This window comes from Aythya marila (genome assembly GCF_965140915.1).
Source record: "Aythya marila genome assembly, chromosome: 4".
NCBI classification, from domain to species: domain Eukaryota; kingdom Metazoa; phylum Chordata; class Aves; order Anseriformes; family Anatidae; genus Aythya; species Aythya marila.
This window is the reverse complement of record NC_139045.1, coordinates 34,113,156-34,137,296: the sequence shown is the minus strand read 5'-3', so window position 1 is coordinate 34,137,296 and position 24,141 is coordinate 34,113,156. Positions and strand designations below refer to the sequence as shown.

At 36.8% G+C, this 24,141-nt stretch overlaps 1 protein-coding gene across 1 annotated transcript in view; it reads left to right on the top strand.

Annotated features, from left to right (window-relative positions):
- ARHGAP10 (Rho GTPase activating protein 10) overlaps positions 1-24,141 on the top strand; it is a 149,795-nt gene that overhangs the window by 56,742 nt on the left and 68,912 nt on the right. Inside the window, exons 6-14 of the mRNA XM_082759449.1 lie at positions 1,807-1,917; positions 3,860-3,964; positions 8,124-8,253; positions 9,887-9,993; positions 11,622-11,716; positions 14,882-14,963; positions 16,130-16,172; positions 17,443-17,508; positions 22,450-22,524. Of these exons, the coding sequence (XP_082615575.1) occupies positions 1,807-1,917; positions 3,860-3,964; positions 8,124-8,253; positions 9,887-9,993; positions 11,622-11,716; positions 14,882-14,963; positions 16,130-16,172; positions 17,443-17,508; positions 22,450-22,524 (814 nt within the window). The remainder of the gene's footprint in view (positions 1-1,806; positions 1,918-3,859; positions 3,965-8,123; positions 8,254-9,886; positions 9,994-11,621; positions 11,717-14,881; positions 14,964-16,129; positions 16,173-17,442; positions 17,509-22,449; positions 22,525-24,141) is intronic.

The window sequence follows — 24,141 nt, the reverse complement described above, 5'->3', positions numbered from 1 at the left end:
TGTGTCAATTCCTATCTGGAATGAATAAAGGATGTGGATATAAATTTGACCAAAAAAAAAAAAAAAAAGATAAAAACCATGTCATAGTGGAGTATGTCTTACCACACCATAGGCTTTGACTCTATTAATGGAGGGATATTCCTGAAATTTTACTGAGGAATGGTCAGCATCTTATTTCTGAATTTCTTAGTCAGCACAGTGAAGTACAGTGCAACAGTGAGCAAGTTTTCTGGGTGCACAGGAAGATTCATGCCGCTAAAAAACGAGGAGAAATGCGGTAATTTATTTACAGAGGAAATGAAAGGAATTGATAAAATGGCTGTGTTGGGTATTATGTTCTTGGGGGATGGGGACACTCCCAAAACAATAAACAACCAAAAAAAAAAAAAAGAGAGAAGCAGGCTTATTAGACTTCGGTAAGACTGCTCTATATATGGCACTGATTAGCTAAGTATCCTAGCAAACCTGCATTTTTCTATGTCTGTACTTCACTGCACGTGTATATCATTATAAGCTTTGCTGACAATTCAAACAGCCCCAGTGTTGCATGGTTTACAGGATGCATCAAAATGGCTTGGCTTTTTGAAACATTTTTACTTAATGATGTGGGTGTCAGTGCTTTCCTTTTTTAATGGCATTTGTTGTTATGCCCCTTTAGCCACTGACAGATTTTGAGCACTGAGCAGCAAAGCAAAGCGCGTCTTAGGGCAAAAGTGTCCTAAAGCTTATTTGAATTATCCTCTTAAAGCATAGTGGTCAGTGTTCTGTCTGAAGGATATAATCTTGGTATTTAAGAGAGAGAGTATGGTAGTAAGTCTAGTCCTTTGCTTAGGGTTTTCTCTATTTCTTTTTGTAGTTTAGTGCAGAAGCTTTAATGGAACTTATAACAGTGTTTTAGTATTATCACATGGGCGAAGACAAAGTGTTATTCACTTACAGGATCCCTCTCTGCCCTTCTTTTTAATGCATTTGAATGAAGGTCTCCATTACCCAGTTTTTGAAGTTTCATAGTTTAATGAGGGTATGCGTAGCACAAAATGTAACTTAAAGAAATAATTCATATATGCTAGAAAGTTAAATATTTATGTAAGAATGAATGGAACTGAAATATAACTGATCAGCATCAATATGATGTTGGCATTTACCAAAGCTGAGGTAAAAATTATCTGCAGCTAATAAGGCTGCATTTTTAAATATTTGATGATCTGTGGAAACTTGTGAAATGTCTGCCAATAAAAGAACGTTTTTTTTTTTTTTTTTTTTTTTTTTCCCTTCTTGGCTGTATTGTCAATCAGAGTGAGCAAAGGTGTGAGACAGGTATAATAGCATTCTGGCTATATGTAGCAGTCATTTGGGGTATAGAGGAAAGCTTACAATGCTTTCAAAACCAGTGAAATGCTTTTCAGCAGTAACTTTTTCTTCCTCAACTGGAAAGTTGATTCCCCATTTTTCTGATGGAAGATGCTGTTAGCCCTGTCTCTCTGGCGGCACCTTTTCAGCATTATTATTGCTGAAGTACTTCCTCTGATGTATTTGGCTTGGATTCCATTGAAAAGAGGCTGGAAGAAGTGTTATCAGAACGTTCCTAAAAATTTAATCTCATGAATCAAAACAACATACACTATCTAGTAAAATGGAATTGTTGCTTCCCTTTGAAAGTAAACAAATGAGCTCTGTAGTAAAGGAACAAGTCCTGGTCTGGAACAAGTTCTGTTATCACTTGCTGCTTGTATGCAATATGTGTGTCAGTTTGAAGCTGTCTGCAAAATGTCTTTGAAACTTCATAAGCTATATTTTTGTTTTTAGGCAGATAGTCAAGTGGAGCAGAATAGAAAACACTTCTATGAGCTGTCCCTCGAATATGTATGCAAGTTGCAAGAGATTCAGGAGCGGAAGAAGTTTGAATGTGTGGAACCTGTAAGTACCAGTGAATTCAGTCTACCCTGTTACTCATAATGGACAGAGAAAGAATGCAGTTGGACAAAGGCCAAGGAGCTGCTTTCTGGGATGTATGCAATTGTGTGACTTAACAGAATTTAAAACAGTCTTGCTACACCTGTGCAAATTCTTAAGACACACTTAACCAAGCAGCTCAAACCTTATTTTAATTATCACAATTGATTTAGATTCAGTGATGTTGACTTTCAGAAAATGTGAAATCTTGTGCAGTATTGAGGAAAAAAAACCACCTTGATTTATGGTGTAAGTTAGAATAGAGGATTCAAAAGAACGATGATAGGGTCAGACTTCTTTTTGCATCTTTAAAAAAAAAATATTTTTTTTTAACACCTGAAGTGTTATTCTTTACTAATGTAATTTTTTTTCCCAGTTGAAAGTTGCACTTAGAGGCCTGTTAATTTATACCTATGCTTCTACACTAAAAGGGTGCTTCTGACTAAAAAGGTCAGTATTAGGTAGTTTGAAATGTTTGATTTCAAATGGAGTTGAATCTATGCACAAATCAAGGGAGCTGGAGTTTCACTGGAGTTCAGTGAAAATCATACATGTGATGACAAGACTAACCTGAGCCTCTGAGAAGTGGTTACTAAAAATTTCCTGAAATGTGAATTAGCTTTGTAAGATGAATGCAACTTCATAAAGCACCAAGAGAACAATAAGTGTAATACACAGATAAAGGGAGGATGGATTGTAGAACTGATTTCCATTCACTTGCATTATGTGTTTTTGGGTTAAGTCTCTCCATTTATTCTGATAAAATTATTTAAAATAAAAATAAGTCCCAAGTGACCTAATCAAAATAACTGCTCGTTATGGAATTAATGAGAGCTATAGATTTTAATACATCTTATTTCTATATGAAAGATTATTGAAATAAAATCCTTCGGAGGGAGTAAATTGCTTTAAATATTTTAACGTTGTTCAAGGAATGGTAAAAATTTCTTTTCAATTCATTTTTTGTTTCCAACCACTTAATTTCACTTTTCTGAAAACTCTCTGGATGGGGTTAAACTTTGTTATTCAATTTGTATTTGAATTTTTCCCTAGTAAACTGAGGTTTAATTTCCAGATTCTTATCTCTGTTTCCCTACTTAATGTTTTAAAAACAAACAAACAAAAAAAACAACCATGCATTTGTGAAAATGGTTTATTTGTATGTGACTTAAGATTTCATTAAATGCATTCTTTGATTTGGTCTCTGTAATAAAGAGAGTTGTTGTCTGTGTCACTTGCTTCTTTCCAACTACCTGACCTAAACAGGAGAGGTAGGCACTACTGCACCCTTATGCAGCTTGCAATACAGCATGCAGTCATTCTTTCTTTAAATTAAAACACTGAAGTGAGAAACCGCAATACAATCACTTCTTAAGTTCTAAGAGAGTGTCAGGTCTGCGTGCAGTGATGAGTAAAGCTGCTGGAGGGAGAGCTGCTTTCACCCAAAACCAATAAATCTGCTATGAAAATAATCACAATATGGTCATTAGAAGGGAGGGAAATAGTAACTAAAAGACAAAAATCTTCATCACCTGGTGCACAAATTTATTCCAGACATCATTGGTATCAGAGCAGCTGATGGGAAACATTACATAGGGAGGACTGGGAGATAGGCAATATACATTGCTTACAGTCAAATTTAAAATTGAGATGAGTTGTGAAATTCCAGGGATAGGACCACACCAGAATCCATGAATGTGTAGCCAATCATTTGGATCCAAATAGGTATTCAGAATTTGTGGACGTTGCTGGAAATATGTTTTTAAAAAATAATTATCATCTCTGATATTTCTGTAAAAAAAAAAAAAAAAACAAACAAAAAACAAACAAACAAAAAAACTACATGCAGCAATCATTTGGGTAAATGAAGCTTTACATTCTGACAAATCTTTTGTTTGTATTTCAGGTGCTATCATTTTTTCAGGGTTTGTTCACTTTCTATCATCAGGGATATGAACTTGCTAAAGACTTCAGTCATTACAAAATGGCCCTGCAGATAAATATACAAAATGTAAGTTGTGATTGATATTTATGCCTCTTAAAAGACTTTTTGCCAGAAAATACTTGTATTGCCAAAACTTTCCTCATCGTGGTAGTCCGTTGCTTGTGAACTTCGAGGATATAGTGCCATCTTCTGGCTAACCAACCACATCACTGAACAAATCACTGCTGATTCCCGCGAGTTCTCATTTCATGGTTTGTAATAACCACGAAAAAAACAGCTTAAAAACAGCTACATCCCTGTTGGTTGGTGGTGCAGAACTGTATAAGGAGACTATTGGTGTTAGCTCCGGATTAAAAGTGCAGCAAGCAAGGTGACCAAGGTGACAGGCTGAAGCAATGGGGTTGGCAGAATCAGTAGTCAATTGGTCTGTTTTTTTCCATGAGATTTGTTGAAGAATAAAACTTGCTCAAAATAAACACTGGTGTGCCAGAGGCCTTTTGATAGCAAATAAATCATTTACCTTACTTCAAACAAGCAATTCATGATAGTGTATCCCTTTTGTTAATCTCCAAGGGCACCTGGAATTAAGACACTTCCAGGAGGCTGCAGCCTAATTTTAGAAATGGCTTAACTAGCAGATAGTAGGGAGACAGGAAGGTAGAATAGAAGACTGCGGTTATTGTAATACACAGCAACATGATCCATTTGTCACCATACCATTCTTGTCAATTTCTTTCCACACATCTAAGTCTTCACGTTTCCCTAGAGCTGTTGTTTAGTTTGGGTAGGAGAACTAAGTAGTAGTAACTTCATAAACAGAAGTCAGATTTCCTCGCAGAAATTTCAGGACCAACTTGCTGCTTCTGTGTGCTTCGCTTAATGGAATAAGGAAGAGCACACAGTGGCAGTTGGTAGAGGGGAGCTATGATACAGTATTGAAGAGCTGGATTTCAGATTGTGGATGGAAAAGAGCCAGAGATGTAGTCTGAAGAAGTGACGAACAAAAAGAAAACTAATCTCAACAGATGCATTTCAGTCAGCTGCGTGGTATTACAGTGTGCCCCAGGAAATCTAGAAGAGGTTGAACATCACAGCTGAAGTTTTATGAATAGAAAGAACAACCTCGATTTCAAAACACAATAGAAAGAGGAGAGTAAGAGGAGAATAAAAAGATGAGTCTGCAAAGATCATGAGGACATGTAGCAGTCTGCTGTACTGAAGATAAAGAAAACATCACAAAGGAAAAATGAACCGGGTCTTGGCTGTTGTGCAGCTGAGCTGCTAGTAGGACAGTGGGTTGATATGTTAGAGATCCAAGGGTATAGGATTCTGTACAGAGAGCCTCTCTGTGTATGAACAGTGATTTCTCAGCATAGCTCTAGTAATTTAATTCAAGGGGGTGACCACAAATAATTGCTCCCTAATCTGTGGAAGAAAAGCTGATGAGTATGCTTTGATTCTTTTTCAGTAGTAGAAGGTTTGCTGCTAAAATTTCCTCACTTGTCTACGTTTTTGGAAGCAACTGGGCAGGGTGAGAGTTCAGAGTAGCAGTTTCCTTCAGGTAGATATTAAGTACTTAGTATCTCAAATGCAAGGTGTATGTTTAGGTTTTCAGCTGTGTTTTACCACTTCCTGAGAAACCAAATTATTGATCGTGCATTAATGCTGTGGAAGTTTAGGAGAGCTTCTAAATACAGATCTCTACCTAGCTTACTGTCCTAAGAGAAAGACTTCCTATACATATTGTCCCATGAAAGATCAAGTGGACCTCTAACAACCATTCCCCAAAACTTTCAGCTCCACAGGGGTCCTGTTCCTTCTTTTCTGTAATAGTTTGGAGCTACATACACGTGTATGTAGCATAAGCATGCCCGCAGTGTTCATCTTGACACATTTTACATGTCTTTGTTCTCTGGTCTGCTACAGTTCATATCTTCCCATCATCTTAGCCTTTCTTTTTGTTCAGGTTATCTTTACTTTTAGAATTACATTGGTGATTTTCTCTCCATACCCTGCCCCGGGTCCTGCCTTCACAAAAAAAGGAGGAAAGAAAAAAAGAGAAAACCCAGATTTTACCCCAAACTCCAATAAGTCAATGCTTTCACCAAATAATCTTACTCTCTTGTGATAGTCTTGCATGTCTAACTTGATTCCCTGTGCTCTTTCAACCCTTGCTTGCTAAGTGCAACTGGGACGTTTCTCTTGTTATCTCAGTTCTGTGCCCAGCCCCATGCATGGATCCTTGCAGCCTTGATGATTTCTCTCCTGCAAACAAACTGTGGCTTCCTAGGGAAGACGAGGACAGAGCTTTGCTGATGGAGCAGCTCTAACAGACTCCTGGTTAAACTCAGCTTTGTTATAACACAAAGGAAGACAGAAAGATGGTGTTGAAACAGCATTCCTTTCCTGTCAGTAGCAGGTTGCCCTATAGGTGTGAAACCACCACCATTTGTGCTGTTTGTGGTCTGATTCACATCTGTAATTCAGCACTCTTGAGTTTAGTGCTCTCTGTGTGACTCTTTCAAGGGAGCTTTGAAAGAGAGATTAGATGGGGGAAAGGGGTAGAGAGAAGCACCAGCTGGAATTTTGTTTTGAGCCTCCAGGAGCCTGCGGCATTTCTTCCCAATGTTCCCAGAGTGCATGTTGCACACATGGATTTGTGATTGCTGCACAGCTAATACAGAAAAAGGTCCTAGCAGAATCGTTTAAAACATCTAGCAGCAATCAGTGCTCAGCCAGTAAGATATAGATATGAACAGTTTGTCACAATCAGCTTTTGCCCTTGCCTTGGGTAGAGAGTGTAGTTTTTATTGCAGCTCTTCTGGGGAAATATGAAAAAGAACTCTGAAAATCGTTTGGAGCCTTGGCAATTAATTTGTGTGGGGTCTGACTCATAAATTTGTGAGCAGATGTGACCTGAGACTGAGACTATGGATGTGGGGAGGGTTCAGACCAGTTGTTTTGCCTGCAGGTAAGAAAGCAGTTGTTCCTAGACATCACCAGAAAGAGTATCTTTTGTCTCTAAAACATATGGGTATGTGTGGCTGCTCTGATCAGCTTGCATGGACTCTTTTTGTGCCCATCAATAAACTCCTTCCAAGCATAAATCTAGAATTTGCACGTACAGATGACCAGCCAGGCACATACTGTTAGCTGTCTAGGTACAAGAATGGATACTTGTTTGTATTCATGATGTATTTGTCTGTTTGTGCAACTGCATGCTTTTTGTGAAAAGTTGAAGCAAGGCGTCATTTTCTAAAGCTGATCCATTTTCAGCAAAATAAAGGTGCTTTCAAAAAGTAACAAGGCATATAAGCATGCATCTGGAAGTATGTGCTTGCCTCAAAATGCACATAACCAACTGGGCAAAATACCAGTTTGAGTATATGTTTTCAGTTTGTGCAATTTGGATAAGCGGGTATGGGGAAAAAACTATTACTGTGCCTGTTTTGGTATTTGCCCATTGGCCAATTGTCAGTGGTTTGCAGACTGAACCAAAGATTTCCTTGGGTCAGGTGTGAGCTACTCTGTTATTTTGTTTAGTTCTATTGTATACTTTATGGATGATGTGGTTGCTTTCTGTTTTTTTTTTTTTTTTTTTTTTTTTTTAAACTAATATTTTAGTAAATATTTCTCTTGCTACTGCTTAAAACTTTAAAGTGAGTGGCACCCAGCAATAATAATAATAATAATCTGGACTTTGATTTTTTTTTTTTATTTAAATGCATGCATGTTTGGTTTGCATGATTCAGCCTTTGCGTGACTGAAACATGTGGCATGTGAATGGTCTCAATGTATATAAATTATTGGTGATCTTCTTGTCATGTTTTTCTCAATAACCACAGAGTCTCCTTTCCTTCCTGATAACAAGTAAGGATCTCATGAATTGAGACAACATTTGCAGTAATATTTCGCTTAAGAAACTTGAATTTTTAAATCAGTATTTCAGTTCTTTCTGAACAGGTCAACACGTTGTTTTAGAAATCTACTCTGGCTGTCTTTGTGTGCTTTCCAGTTATAACAATTAATTTCTAAAAGACACTTAGAGTATTGTCAGAAAATTCGAAGAGTAAATGTGTATAGAAATTGTGTACTGATCATTCTAAAATGGCCTTCTATCATTCTCTCTTTTTATAAATAATAGTTACTATAACTGCTATCTGCCAGAAAGAATAAGTTTTTCTTCTGCTCCCTTTACTAATATTTTTTTGCCATCTTGTTTTAGACGCGAAATCGTTTTGAAGGAACAAGGTCAGAGGTCGAAGAGCTCATGAACAAGATCAGAAGAAATCCTCAGGAACATAAAAGAGCAAATCATTTCACAATGGAAGGCTATCTCTACGTACAGGAAAAAAGTAAGATATATTTTTGTATTCGTATGGTGCACATAATACACATGCAGGCAAGGCTTATTTCTACAGATAGCATGAAGACAATTTACAGCTTGTTAAACAGAGTCATCTGAATAAATGTTCCAAGTCTGTAATGGCAGTGTTATGCTAGGTCATAAAACAAATGTGGTAAAAGTGTGACAGTTTTAAGCAAGAATTGACTGAATTCAAGTAAGTTTTATTTGATTTTATTTTTAATGCCTTAGTAATGACCTCCCTTAGAGTTGTCAGACGTTTGTTGTCAGACAACAACATGAGTTGTCAAATTAATCTCTGAAAATCAGGCCTTATCAGTTTAGTATGGTGAAGTTGACTGTCATTTCTTTGGTTCAGTAATATGCTCTCATCACCTGGTTGTGATCATAAGGCCAAATAAACCAAGTTATATGCTAGGTAGCTAGTGTTGAAAATCTTCCTGTGAAGATGTCACACATCATATCAGTACTTTGAACAATTAAAAACTCTTCTCACTGTAGTAAAAAGGCCAAATAAGAAGAAGCGCTCTTATTTCTCAAGAAATAACCATAAAATCTGTTTGTTTGTTGTTTTAAACATTTTGTGTAAGCCATGCTTGTTAGATATGTGTTGTTATAGAAAGTTTGTTAGCTTATTTTGGTGAGAGATTTTACTTTTATGATGTTTAATCATATTGTTGAGGTAAGGGCTTCTGTAAAACATCTCACAAATAGAAGACTACAACATTTTTTGTGGAATCATTGGTATTACAGTGTTAGAAATAAGATTTTAAACAAAAGAAAACAAAATAAGAAAAACAGATATGGTATGAGATCATTTCACTGGTCTTAGTCATCATGAGCTTTAGAATCAGCTGGAAGGATTCTGAAGAGGTGGGTATGTCTGAAACTGAGTTGGGGAGGAGCAGGGCAGTGAGATCTTCTAGTTTCAGGAGCAGTGAAATCCACTGTCAGCTGAAGTGAATCACGAAGATTTTCCCTGATGCTTCAGGGCAGAGCACATTAAAAGAGGATTCATTTGCAGGCTTTTTTAATTTTTTTTTTTTTAAGTAAATTAATAGAAGTGAGGAGATAACAGAGGGTCAGAATCCAATCCAAGTTTTAATAGTCAACATTATGGTACAAATTATAGTGTATGCAGTAGGCTGATCTCTGTATCCAATGTAGGGTGTGTACTGTTGAATAGTTAGGAGTGAGTTTTGGTGTCAGAAAATGTAGTCAGATCATAATCAGTAGATAATGTGGTGCTTACAACATAGATGCATTAATCTGCAGTTACTTAAGTTCAAACGAGATTTCCATGTTCTGCTTTACAGTTTCATAGGGATATATATTTTCTTGGGAAAAGGTTTTGTCTGTATCTGAGGTAAAGGTATATATAGTGATAATTCTTTCCAATGGTCATTACGTGTAAATATGTAACGTAACATATATCAAGTTTTAGAATAGTAATTACCACTTAGCTTTTGCTTTACTTTGTATAATGTTCTTAGTTCGTTACTTTGTTGTAAACACTTCATTCTTAGGAGTTAAATAGGACTTCTAAGTAACATTTTAGATAGCAAGAGAATGAAACACAAATTGGAAATAGCAGATAATACTTAGTGCTTCCATTTACGTAGGGCCTGCCCCCTTTGGTTCCAGTTGGGTGAAGCACTATTGCACATATAGGAAGGAGACAAAGAAGTTCACCATGATCCCATTTGAACACAGATCAGGAGGGAAAGCTGTAAGTATATTTTTGTATTCTACTCTTATCAAGATGAGTGGATGTGTCAGATAAGATGTGTCAAGTGTTTCCCCTCTCCACCCCCCTGCACCTTTTTGTCTTCTTTCCTCATGCAACTCAGTGTGCCATTTAAGGCTATGAACATAAAGTAACGTCTGGCTTAATAGATGAGCTTTCTGCAGACTCTTCAATTGCTTGCTTTTAGAAGACCAGACAACACGATGCAGTTAACATGCACTGCTTTATTTGTGAAGTATTTAACTTGTTAAAGTATAAATTAAGAAAATACAATAGATTCAAAAATTTCTTTCTTACACTCTCTAGTCAGATTTTTCTTTGGTAGATGTAAGTACTAGAAGAGGGCCTGGAAACTATATTCCTATTAACTAGGAATGTACTGACAACCTGAATGTAATTTCAGGTGTCTTTGATAGCATCTGGAATATTCAAGACCCAAGACTCTGTTGATCTTTGAATGGCTTTTATTTGTATTGACATAGTTGGGAGTTAAAGGCATTCAGCACCTTCAGAGATGAAGCATTAAATGAATGTATTAATATGTATGAAAAGCATTTTGTTGCAAGGAAAAAAGATATGTGAAGATTGAAAATAATGCTCAAGTCAATATTCCTATAAATGTAGCACCCTACCCTATCTTCAGATTTGGTTAGAAGTCACATTGTTCAAATTTTATCTAGGTGTTATATACCATTAGTGGAAGATGGCTTTCATAATTTGAGGGCTGTGGATATTTGCAAATATATTGAATTGGGGATAATCTTTCAAAAGCACCAGAATACCTGCTGTACTGAAAATCTGTGGTAGTTGGCTTCCTTAATCATATCAATGCTTTATGATTTTTTTAATCCCGATTTACTCTAACTGTAGTAAGCAATGTTAGTTAATAAAGTATGTGCATAAGTATTTGGCCTTCTAAAACACTTAGGAAGCCCTTTTTGCTATATTAAAAGATACCAGTTCAATTATTCCTTCATTCATCTCCTGCCTCTGGAGATGCTGAATAAGACAAAAATAATTAAAATGCACAATTAATCCTAATTAAAGCTGGTACAACTGATATGGCATTCACAGAAGAATTTGTTTGATTTCTCAATTCTTAAGGGTAAAATACAATCCTAGTGTTGGTCAGTCTTGAAGAAATGATTGGGTCTGTAAGGCAGATTCCAGAGAGTAAAGAACACTTTGTTCTAGTTATTGTAACGGTAGCCTTTAATATGGAGATTGCTGTGTCTGGCATGAAAGAGGAGAATGAAACTCTCTTGCACTCAATGTTTGCTTATATTGTTACATGCAAAACTTCTATAACAAAATATTTTTGTTAGTTTAAATTACTGTGTTGCTGTGTCACATTGTAAAGTACCAGCTAAAGTCAGCTTTATATTTTTGCGTTTGTGTCCCCTAAATGGCCATGCAATTTATGCACTACTGTGTAGTGACCTGAATGGCAGCCCTGAGTGCATTTTTTTTTCAAGTGTCAGTTTTCTGTAAAGCTTTTGCTATTATTTTAATGTAAATTCATCATACTTTTTTTTTTTTTTTTTTGTATTCCTGACTTACTGAGGCTTTCAATTACTGGCATAAAGCATATAAAAACTTTCTTTTCACAGGGTGATGAGGAACTCTTCATCCTTACATATTGTACCAAAAGAAATATAGATACTATCGACAGGCGATTCTGTTTCGACTTAGAAGCTTCAGACAGGTAAGCTTATGAAACACATTAGAAAGGACTGTTTCTAAGTATTAGTCAATATTACTGTAAAATTACCTTTTTTTTTTTTTTTTTTTCTTTTTCTTTTTTTTTCCAATGATCATTCAAGCTGCCAGTGGGAAACAGTTGCTGGAGGAGCTTGTATGCCACTGTCATAGCTTACGCATTTTACCTCAGCTGTGTATAGCAGAAGCAGTGAGGATCTAAACTGAAAAGTAGGCATTGTCTTGAGGTATCACGTAAAAGAAAAGCACAGAAAGATAAACTGTTATAAATTACTGTTATCGTAGTGAATTAATGTGGCTTAACTCAAAGTACACATGGCTGTAGTGAAAAACTATGATCACAGTGGATAATTCATACAGTCTTGACCATATTGTATCACAAGCCTGCTTTCAAGAAGTGTCATGTTGCTGATGGTTTGTGCTGGATTCTCAGATTAGAAATAAAATCATTTGGATTTTGAAGCATTTTGTGGCTAGTTTAATAATGTAATGCATTTTGAATGTTGTTGCTGCTGCCTTTTTGAAATGCTACCATTCTGTTGCTTTATTTCAAAAGAGAATTGTTTATTTATAAATTTTGCTAAAAGGATCTTAAAATATGATCAATATTGCTTTTCCATCAGCAATAGTTTTCCTTAGTAGTTTTCCTTCATTTACGAAGGTGAGAGAATCTAACCTAATAGGGCACTGCAGTTAAATAACATTGTGGTAAGGCCACGTTCTTTTGGTGCATTAAATGCTAGATAGAAATTGATGAAGTCTTGCTGAGTTTTTGCATTCACCCCTTTTGAGCTGTTTTTAACCAACACATTTCCTTATAGCAATTTACTTGCATTCTGTTTTATCATGTAATGGATCTTCAGGTTTAAAGCTTTTTCTCCCCATCAAATTCATAACGCGACTCACTTAAAATGTGGTGTGGTCAATGTTGCCAGGCCCCTCTATCCTGTGGTGGCTGGTGCTGCAGGTATGTCTGTGATAATGCTCATAGGCACATGCCCAGCTTCGGTCAGATGCTGTGCTTAGCTGGTGAGGCCAGTCAGGCCAGCTTGCCTAAGGCATGCCTGTTTCTGTAGCAAGCAGTGGGTGAAGGAATGCAAAACTATCACTGCATCTGTAAACTTTCAGTGTATGTGGGAGATAACAAGGTACCATTTACAGCTCTGTTTTTGTCTACAGCAGGGGTCTGAACTTGTGGTTATGATTTGATGGGGATGTGGATTAACTGTTCCAGCACTGTCCCAATGTTAGGAAATGGAATAGAGATTTAAGCCCTTGACATAAATCCTCTCGGGTCAGTGTATTGATCAGTATGGAAACCAGATTCCAAACGGAGTCTGATAGTCACTGAAAAAGTACCACGAGGAGTGTCAGTTGATCCCCCTCAGTGTGTCCTCTGTAGAGTTCTGGTATCTGGAGTTGAACAGAGATGGATGGATAGCAGTGCTTCCTTGATCCCACAAAACAATTTTTCATTCTGTTCTCGTAAAAGCGGGAAAAATACAATCCATCTTTCTGTCTAGATATAATAGACACAACTGGTCCACTGTGACCTTGATATCACACATTTTTCTTTTAATAATATATGTGTGTAATACTGAGATGTTCCCATGGAGATTAGTTGCATGCTGCAGGCCATTAGCTCGTTTCCTTGGTATCAGTTCAGGACACACTTATCCCTCAGCTTGTCCAAGTTATAAAGTAATGTACAGATTGATGGTTGGCCACAGGGTTTTCTTTGTTCCTGTGCTTTGGAAGGAGGGAAGACTGGATAAGTTTAGGAAGAACTTCTCAGTAGCAAATGTTCAGCCTTTTAAGTGACAAGCATAGTTTGCTTGGATCTGCTAGCTGAAAGTTTACAGATTTTTCTTTTTAGAAGAAAGCCAAAATTATTTTTTTCTTCTAAATGAGCAAATGTAGAGAAGTTTAAATCTTAGAAAAGAGACAGCATGGGTCCCCTGTCTAATACTGATAAAGAAAGAGCATTATACTAATACAGGAAAAGAAGGAAAGAAGGCTTTGTCTATTTTGACTTTAATTTGATGACAAATAATATTTTGTGAAGCATATGCTGAGTTTAACGTATTGCCTCAAGGTGATAATCTTTGATATCATGATGGTTAAAATTTTACTGAAAAGAAAGTATACAGGAGTTATGAGAGTAACTTTGATAAACTTTTGATAAACTTTCTGGCAAGGTGAAAATGAAAAGAAATATCTCTCTAGAAACATCTCTGGTTGTAAACATATAAACTGTGTAGACTGTTACAGTTTTGAAGGAAAAGTGGAATTTGTTCTGTTTTTCTCTATGCTATGATTTCTGAAACCATTTTTCCCTACAGCTATTTTGCTGCTGGAAGATAGGTTTAATATGAAAAAGAGAGAGGGAGAGAGAGAATGTGGAGAATGTTATGGATTAATTCTGTATTTCTATCTATCTCTATATAACGAGATTTACATATTTGCCCAAAATACTGGCAGGCTGAATATAATGATTTTTATAAATTTGCAGAAAAAATAATTACCTGAACAACCTGTTCTGCTTTTAACTCTCCTTGCTTTGTACATTACATTGAACCACACAATTGCTCCTTTTCTTTTCCTATTACATAAATACAAAGTAGATTTTTGTTAATCTCTGCTCAATAATCCCAATGACCCATGGTTGTCCATGTTGCTTGTTAGGGAAGTTATAACACTGGAGTTTTGTGAGTACATGCTGCATTAAGACTTGATTATTTTGATAAAAGAATTACTGGAAAACTATAGCCATTAAAGTTAGTGCTTTAAAGTTGAATTTGTTACTTTTTTTTCCCCTGTGTAATAGCACACCAACACAAGAGCAAGCCTGTTTAGAATTCAGAAAGCTCAGTAACTCTCAGCAAGCGTTAGAATCAACAAGCCATCAACAATGAGCTGTTTTAAATAAATAGTTTGGAGATTACATTTGCTTTCCTTTTTCCTTTCTATCCTCTCTATTTCCTGCTGTGTGCATCATTTCTATTCCTTTTATTTCAATGAGGAGCAGTGTTCAGTAATTAAGCAAAACCCTAGACTTTAGGACAATGAGCTTTTAAGGGCATTTGGAAGTGGAGTTTGACAAGACCATGTTTTAGTTGCTGGTGAATGCAGTTACTCTGTGTGGTTGCAGGCCTGGCGTTCCTGTGACCATGCAGGCATTTTCTGAGGAAGACAGGAAGCTGTGGATGGAAGCCTTGGATGGAAAAGAAGCTGTAAGTGATGTTTTTAATGTTTTTATTTGTTTGTTTGTTTGTTTTCCACAGAATTGTAGGGGTTGGAAGGGACCTCAAAAGATCATTGCTGGTCTTCTGATGATCATAAGATCGTTTTTGTATTATAATGGAGAAATCCCTCCCTTCCCCCTCTTCCTGATCACATTTGCACTTCAATAAACTGAATTTATGTAGTTTAGATTCATTGAAGAAGGAGTAGAAGTGAAATAAAACTCTGGAGAGATGAGTACGTTGATAAAGCTCAGCGTTTATGTCTGTTAATGCTGATACGAGGTATTTTTCATTATAGCAACAGCTTTGGTTTTTATGAATGGTTTCCAATCACAATGGTAATATTAGTATTCTAGAAAATGTCTACTATGAGCATGTTGACTTAGCCATATGCTGACGTACTGTATTCCAGTGGCAAGTTTTGCATGAGTTAGCTGTGGTATTATTTTTTTTTTACAAAATAGATCAAAAAATACCTGCGTCATTGGAAATAAGGTTGTCCTTAAGTTTGCTTAATTTCTAGTTCACATCAGGAAATGGATCTGAGCTGCAGAGTTGAAAGAGAGCAGCAGATTGTTCTTAAAATTGTAAATATTATATTGGTCTTGTAGGCCAAAATTAATGGGGCAGTCTAGTCAGTAACACAGTAGTGTCTCTGTCACATTAGTTGGCTACTGGGGATTTTAACAGTAGGTTTTATTGATGTTGTTGCAGAAATCTCTTTTAATCTGCAGAGGTGTTTATTACCATCACATGCTGTCTGAACTGTCCAGTAAGCTTACAATTTCTGGGAATGCTGAGCTGGGACCTAACTCCCAGGATTCATCAAATGATTTCAGTGAACTGTGGGAAATTAATCTGCAGAGAAACATAGGAGAAAGGAGCACTCAAATCACAACTCATTTTAGTGACTACAGCTGTGCTTGCTCTGCTCCCCAGGGAACCAAGTTTATTGAGAATTTCTGAAAATTTTCACTCCTTAAAAACTACAAATCTTTACTTTCTGGGGGACCGGAGATCTTTTTGTCCTACTGTTCGAGCTGGTGATATGTTCTGATGATTTGTGCCTATTGGGCAGTAAGATGGAGAGTCTTTTGTTTATGGTTTCATACAATTCTTTAAAATAATTAGTCTTTCTACTCTTCTTCTCTTAGCTGTTCATCAATTTGAATAAAGCAAGTGCAAAACGAGAGGGAAGTAAGTATTTGAATTACTACTGAAGATGATTTTTGTTAACACTTTACAGTAGAGAAGTGCAAATATACAATTTGTCTGTGGTTCCAACTTAATTAAATATTGTATTTTTAATCCCAAGTTCTGAATATCCTTTTTAGATCTTGTAGTTAATGAGTTTCCACAGTAACACAGTTTCTTACATATGTAAGAATTGTAGGATTGGACATAAGCTAAACAAACAGTCTGTTTTCACCAATTTAAGATCATGCTTGAAGTGACTTAAAAAGGGGTTAATTTGAGAGTGTATCACAATTTCTTAATCCAGATTGTATGTACACATCTGTTTGAATGCATAAATATGGTTTTAAAAGTAGAGCTGAACATCAAGGTCAGGAAAAACACTGAATGCATGTATTTAAAATGTAAACTACATAATATGGAAGTAGAAGAGATGGCTTTCTTTAAATAACATTAGCTTTCTTCAGGTAGCAAAATGTATGAGTTAAAACAGCTATCTTTCTTGCATTATCAGGGAATGTAAGTTTTTTTTTTTTTTTTTTTTTTTTTTTTAAATATTGTTGGATAAAGCTGTGTTTATTAATAGAAGTTTTTCCACGGATTCTTATTTTAGTGATGCAAGCCTAGGTCCCCAGGAGCAAGAAAGCCAGATGTTTGGGGGAAGGGCAGCTTTGCAATATAAACTTTTAAATGAAGTTTTGATGTGAAGAAAAAGAACAAGATAGGAACAACAAAGGAATGCTGGATCTCAGCTGTTGTCCTGTTAATGCATCTGCTTCTATGTAGTCAGATCATTAACTGCTGTGCAATGATATACATGTGTCCTGTATCTTTAGTGTGGGAACTCCTTTGGCTTTGGGTAGGCCTCAGTAAAAGCCTGCTGTTCATGATTATGTTTTTTCATCATAAGTACTTCCTTGTCCCATTTGGTTAACTCTCTCAGATGTTGTCGATGTTTCAGTAAGTATTGTTAAACTCCATTTTGCATCTGCCAACATATGTACCTAATTAGAGATCCCATTCTTCAAAAGCTGCTGCTGTGAACAGTTTCAGTGTAGCCACTACCACCAGAATGTGCCTTAACTTGGCCTAGGTAGGGCTGTGAGAAAAGGGGAATTTCTCTAGAAAAAGTGATGATGTACCTCTGTTTCAAAATATTTTTACAATTTTGTCTGAGAAGTACTAGCCATGTAGTTAAGTCCAGTATTATTTTTCAGCAAAAGGCATAATTGTAATGGTGTTTTAAAGGTTTTTGAACTTTTTTTTCTTTTAGGTGCACAATTGGATAAGATAGGATTCACAGTCATCAAAAAGTGCATCAATGCTGTTGAAACACGAGGTAATGATCAATCCAACAAAACACTTCTGATCGTGGAGGGAATGGAGCAGTTGGTCTGCTTTTAAAGGCCTGTGTGATCTAGTTTCCTTGTAGATCTCTGTGAAAGACTTAACGTGGTAGAGATTTCACTGATTACATTGGCCAGTTCAGGAGCTTTCTTCCATCCAGTTCCAGCCTTTACTGTATTGGCTCTGCTTTAACAAACGTACTTTAAAGAAGTGCTCAGAAGGGAGTAATAACACCTCCCTAAAAGGAAGCCAATACTGGTGCACAACAGCTGAGAAGATACCCTTTATCTTGTAGGCAATTCCTATATCTTTGCTTTACTGTTGGAAAAGACTAATTAATTTTAGTATTCTATTTGTTGACTTTGAAGCTTTTCCATTCAGCCACTGAAGACAAGAACAGGAGCTAAGCAGGCAAGTGAATAACAAAAAGTATTGAAATATTTCTGGTGGAATCACAGTCTCACAACAGAGGCAAGGATGCTGTCAGGCTTACTATTCTGTACACTCGTTCTTGTACCTCCAAAACTGGGCACAGAAGAGAAAGGTATTTATTAATTTTGTTTTGGAAAGTACTTAAGGAAAAAAATTCAGTATTGAATAAATATGTAGGGTTCCAAGAACGGATGTAGGTGAGCTTGCTACCTCTTAGGAGCTCAGCAATTCCCACAGCTTTGGTTCAATGAAGTTGATTCATCCATAACATTTCAGGGAGTTGATGATTATTTGCAGTTTACTGATTCTGAACATAACATCAACTGCACTAAAAAAAAAAACACAAACAAACAAAAAAGGCCTAACAAACAAAATAGTGAGTTCATACAGGAGACCGGCTGAAGCATTCCTAAAGGATAAGTTTCTGTTTTCTGCAGAACCTGCAGGACCTTCTGTGGATGTCTGTAGAGCTGAACACAAAGAGGGCCAGGAGAATATTGAACTGTGTGCCTCAAAAGGATTTGTCCAAGGAGTTGTACAGTGGTGAAGAAAGTCTGTCTTTCAGACCTGTAGATTTTATACCTATACTTCTTTTTAAAACAATTTTTACTTGACTATTTTACTTCAATAACACATCAAAGGCAAGTTATGTTCGGCAGAAGAAAACAGGACAGATGCCTCTTCAGAGATTGTGCTTCTGTGCCATGTTTTTATCTCTTTTAATCATAATGGGTGTGAGGTTGGCGTGGGTGGAAAGAGAGGACAGTCTAGTGTGGGTGGAAACTGAGAATAGTCTTGTCATGTCATAGCAGAAAGTCTGGTATTCAGAGAGAGAAGAGCATAACAGAGATATTGAACATAAACTTGTCAATGGCTGGATAATTTTTTCTCAGTTACGTTCAGTTTTATAAAGCCAAGAACGAAATGATTTGCTTTGAATGAATAGAAAAATCAAAGACAGTGTCGTGGTTAAAATGTAAATTTGCTTCTGATTCAGTGCTCTTTTTGCATTGCTGGATAAGAACACAGCTTTACCTAATAGAAGATGCTGAGCTATCAAGGCAATGTTATATTGAGCCTGTCTCTCACATACGGAGCACAGTTCTGTTTGGATATGCATGCATGTTTTGTCTCCGAGGGAACGTTTTGGGTTTTTGTTTTGATTATGCCATGTATTTATAGTTCTGTACTTAAAATAATAAAGCAGGGTTAAAAGTTTACGGAAGCATAAAAGAGCTATTTGCTCCAGTAGTAAAGACTCTGTGCATGTTTTTGTGTGCAAGTAGTTGGTTGAGCATGTGGTAGGTAAGTGTTGGGAGAGTAGCATTTGCCTTAATTTTAGACCTACAGGAGCTGCTAATCTGAGCTGTAGAGACAGATGGCAGCATTGAGCTGTCTTTCTTTCTCTTCACAAGAAAGATAGAAGATGGTGAAGAGGAAGTATAAAACCTTTTTTTTTTAATGTAAATAAATAAATAAATCTGGTATTACTTTGAATCAAGAGTGTCACTTGTGCGACTCTTTCTGTACTGGAATATGATATAAAAAGTTAAATTTGCAGCTCTGTTAATAGCCTGTGTCAGCCACTCTTACAATGCCAGCCACATGCCAAACTTGTCTGCAGACATATCTTCCTTACAATAGTGTAAATTATATTTTACTTAACTTTCTAAGCATGTTTCACAAATCGTGTTCCAGTGCCGAATTCTGGTATCAGACTGCCAACCATCTTTAGATCTTGCAAATGTGAGGAAAATTGCACTGCAGGGCTTCACCCCTCAGAGCTGCTAATAGTGATGGGTTGAGCCCGCAGACGTAGCTGAGCCCCTCAACGTTTTAGGCAGTGCTAAGCTATTCCTTGAAATGAGTCACCTCATCAGTTGTGCTCCTTAAATGCCAAACATTATCTCTCTTTGGTATGTTGAAGATCTGCAATGTACAGATTAAATCAGAAACAGTGCTGTTTCAAACTGGTTTTGTATATCTTTAATAAAACATAATTTAATGGTACGTTTAAAGGTTTAATCTAAAACTATTGCTATTTACTGTTGAAATATTAATTTCTCTTTGCACTTCTTGATGTCTGTTAGCAATTAGCCGTGCTTTTTTCAGGTTGATGAATTTGAAACTGATCAATTATCTGATAATTTTTATCACAGAGTCATGGTTACTGCTGCAGGAATGTCTTAGTTTCAGTACTGCCACAATTTCGGAGACTTTTGTATATTATGTCTGTTTTAATATTGAGCAGCAGTTTCTGTGGTTTGGCATTAATTACTTTTAAGCCATTAAATGTATGTTATGAATGTTTGGGGTCAGCACAGTTTGGTTCTTGTGAATTTTAATGTTAGAAGCACAGAGAATCAAGAAACAACTTCTGAGATAAGCCAAAGCAGAGATATATCTGACTGTGACAGTATTTCTTCAGCTTTTTAATTTCTTGCATGTGATGCAGAAGCCTTGTTCTGTGGAAAGTAGTGGTGGGCATTATATATAAAAAAAAAAAAAGTGTGATGCATTTTGTTAGAGAATTGAAAAGCTTGGTGTTACTTTTTGTTACTTTTTACCAGAATTTTCCTGGACTTCTGTGAGAATTTTCAAGTAACAAATGCTTGCTGCTCTCAGGATAGACTCCTAATGCATCCTTCTTTGGAATGGATGAAGGACCATGTTTATTTTTCTTTAGTGTTGGCAGTCTACAAGGCTTGTATAGCATACCATCACACTGTTGTTCCGCATTGGAAAACGTATTTGTGTGACTTGATAACTTCATATTCTGAGAAGAATAGCATTGTGGCCACATAACTGTTTATTGTGGTTCCTTCTGCTGCACAGAGCTAAATTTTGAGCATATTCCAGAGCTGTGTTTTTTGATGGCTGCAGATGAAATGCTGGAGATCTGGCTTATTCTGTTAATTTAAAGCCAGCTCTGAATATGACATCTGCCTTAAGGCTCAGCATTAGTAGAGTGGCACTGGCATCCCGGGGAAACAAAAGGGCTGATTCTGCCCAGGTGGAGCAATTGAGAGAAGTAGCATTACTGCCATAGCATGTCAGGTCCCCTCTGTCTCAGTGCTATCAGTGAGGAGTTCAGCAAGTCCTCTGAGGTCTGGGATGTTTGAGGAGGCTGCAGACGGTGTGAGGAAGAGCAGGGGGAGAGAGAAGTAGGAAGAGACGCAGCAAGACCAGGCAGGAGGAGGGAGGTAGACAATGTGAAGCTCTTGCCACTGTACTTTTGCTTTGTATTATGGTTGTGTCTGACATTAATTAATTAAAGATTTAATGATTTTATATACTGCATCTAATACTTCTTTAGGAAGAAGCTTTTTTCTCATATTACTAGTTTCAATTTTCCTTCTCTGGGTTGAAACGGTTTGATATTGAAACTGGGAATTCTCCACAAATCTTCCTTTGTTGAAAGATATTTTGAATAAGAATACCTCATAATCTGTTATTTGAAAAGATTTCCTTGGAGTAGAAACACAGATATTTTATGTTATTTCTACTCTTCTAGGCCATTATGAATATAGAGGTAGAGTATGGTGGTGTTTAATGATTGTTATATGGCCTCTCAAATATCTGTATCAGCTTCAGGCGTGTAATATTTTACCTCCCCCAGTATGGGATCTGAAATAGTGCAGCAGACAGAAAGACATACCTTATTTTGCCCTTTTCCTTCCCTTCCACTTCTCTCACTGTCATTTATCTTTAATTTATAGTCATATTTTTTATTTCCCTGGGGATAAAACCAGATTTGAATGTGTATGAGAGGAAGAAAGGGCATAGAGAAATGACAGGAAGGCAGTCCGGTGTCTACATGGAATGATGGCAGAGGACTGAAAACATTATGCTGGTTATGGCTACTCTTTTCATCCTTAGCAAAGCCAGAAGTACTGATCTCAATAACTTGTGGTGCTGCCTCTGGGTTTAACCCATATGTGGACCCCAGTGGGTTGGAATGAGACATCGTATCTTAAATGAAAAGCATTTACAAACTTGAAAAAGCATTGGTTTTGAGGACTGGGAATAGGCTCAAGTTTTTCTTTATTTTATCCAAACTCTTTTTGTCAGCCACGTTTTTGGAAAAAAGCAAAATTACATTTGCTAAAGAATTCTTAATTTAGCATTTGTTGGTTTGGTTCCTGCGTTATTTGAATGTGGACGATGAAGTATCCAACGTGTCATTTAAAAATCTGAAAACAGCCAGTGATTTTTCAAGGAAAGACTAGTCCCTGTTTGCTTCTTCTCCCAGTATCTGAAGTGAAACCTTTTCCAAAACATAATGTGAACTTATCTTAAAAACACAGAAGAACAAAAGGATTTTTGCAATACTTTATTTATAAAGTTGTTCTCATGACTGTGTAAATAGTACGTAGTCTGTCTTACTCTGAGGATAATTTGTCGCCTGGGGAAAAGTTTTAATGCTAAATTTGACTGTGTATCTTATTGCTGTGGTTGATCTTCTGCCCCCTTTTTTTTTTTCTCTCCTTTTGCATAATAGGTATAAATGACCAAGGATTGTACAGAGTTGTGGGGGTGAGTTCAAAGGTCCAGAGACTTCTGACTTTGTTGATGGGTATGCCTCTATTTTACAATATATTTTTTCTATATTTTATGTCATGTTTGTTTTGCTGTCCATATTTAATGTTACAGTCATCTGTACTTGTTCTGTATACGAGACACATCTGGTTTGCTTTACTCCATGAAAATTATACTTGTAGAACTGTAAGGTCTCCCCTGGTTGAGCACAGAGAGCGAGATTAGTTGGTACAGGAATCTAAGAGAACTTGTAAGGGGTGTGTAGGAGTAAATCATGGGCTTTGTGCAGGTGTCAGGAAGCACACCTTTAATGTCAGGAAAAGCTTCTTGAGTCTGTGGATGATGGAGCACTGGCTCAGGTTGCCCAGAGAGGTGGAGTCTCCCTCCTTGGAGGTCTTCAGAAGCTGCCTGGAAATAGACCTGGGTGTCCCCACTTGAGCAAGGGGGTTGGAGAAGACCATCTCAGAAGGTCCCTCCCAACTCCATCATTCTAGGGTTCTGTGAAGTGGATTTAAAACTGTTCAGAAAATTCAAAATACCAAATTTAAGAATGTTTGAAACTTATTGCTTCATTGTTTGAGGTTTCCAACTTTCTTCTCCCTTGTCTAAGATATACAGGTGATTTCTCGTGTGTATTTAGTTGATCACTGTGCAAAATAAGATTCAGTTTAAGCCTACTGGTGAGGAGCTCTTTGGCTGAAGAGGAGGAATACAATATACGTATTAATAATAATTATGTCTGTGCCAAGGCGGGAGACAGATGGAGAAAGGATTTGTTTTAATAAACTCAGTAGTATAACTCTTATTTGTGGCTAACAACTTAGACTCTCTTATATCTAGTTAGCCATGTGTAGCTTTTAACATTTTTGATTCACAAAAGTATTCTCAGAAACTTTTCCCCCTTCTCTTTCTGGAAATTTTGATGCATCTTTAATCCCAGTGACAGTAGTTCTCTTGACACTTTGCTATCCCTAGGGAACAAAAAAAAGAGGTATTGGCACCTGGATGAAATCCCTAGTCTGCCTGCTATCTCTCACCAAAGTAGTAGCCATGACTGCAAGATGTGCAGTGTTTCCCAATTTCTTGTCCTGAGCACTGACAGTACATGCAGTCAGACAAGACCACTGGGATTAGTTCATTTTTATAGAGCTTCCAAACCTGTCACTTGACAGCAAAGGTCTGATTCTCAGGGATTCATTGGTATGCAAAGAAGCTTGTTTGCAGTTTGCACCAGGCTCTTCTCCAGAACCATGCATGCTCCATCTGTGCTGATAACACAGTGTTCTTTGGCACGGCAAACTGGAGGAAGCCAGAAAGTGAATTCATTTCATTACCCCAGACATTATGTGAATGACAAAGCGCTTTTATATTATATGCTGCTGTCAGTTCAGTGCCACCTGTAAGACTTTTTCTTTTCCTTCCCTTTTTTTTTTCTTCCCCCCAAACAGGCTGTCTTTTCAGAAATGACAAGACATCAGGCTTGAGGGCCTGTATGTCATATCAATCTGTCATAATGACCTTGCTAAATATTAATTTCTGGTATCTTACTTTAATCAATATTAACAGCACTCTGAAGTTCTCCATTAGTGCACATAAACCTGCCTGTATCTTTAAAGTATTGTAGCAAAAGATTTTTTTTTTTTTTTTTTTAATA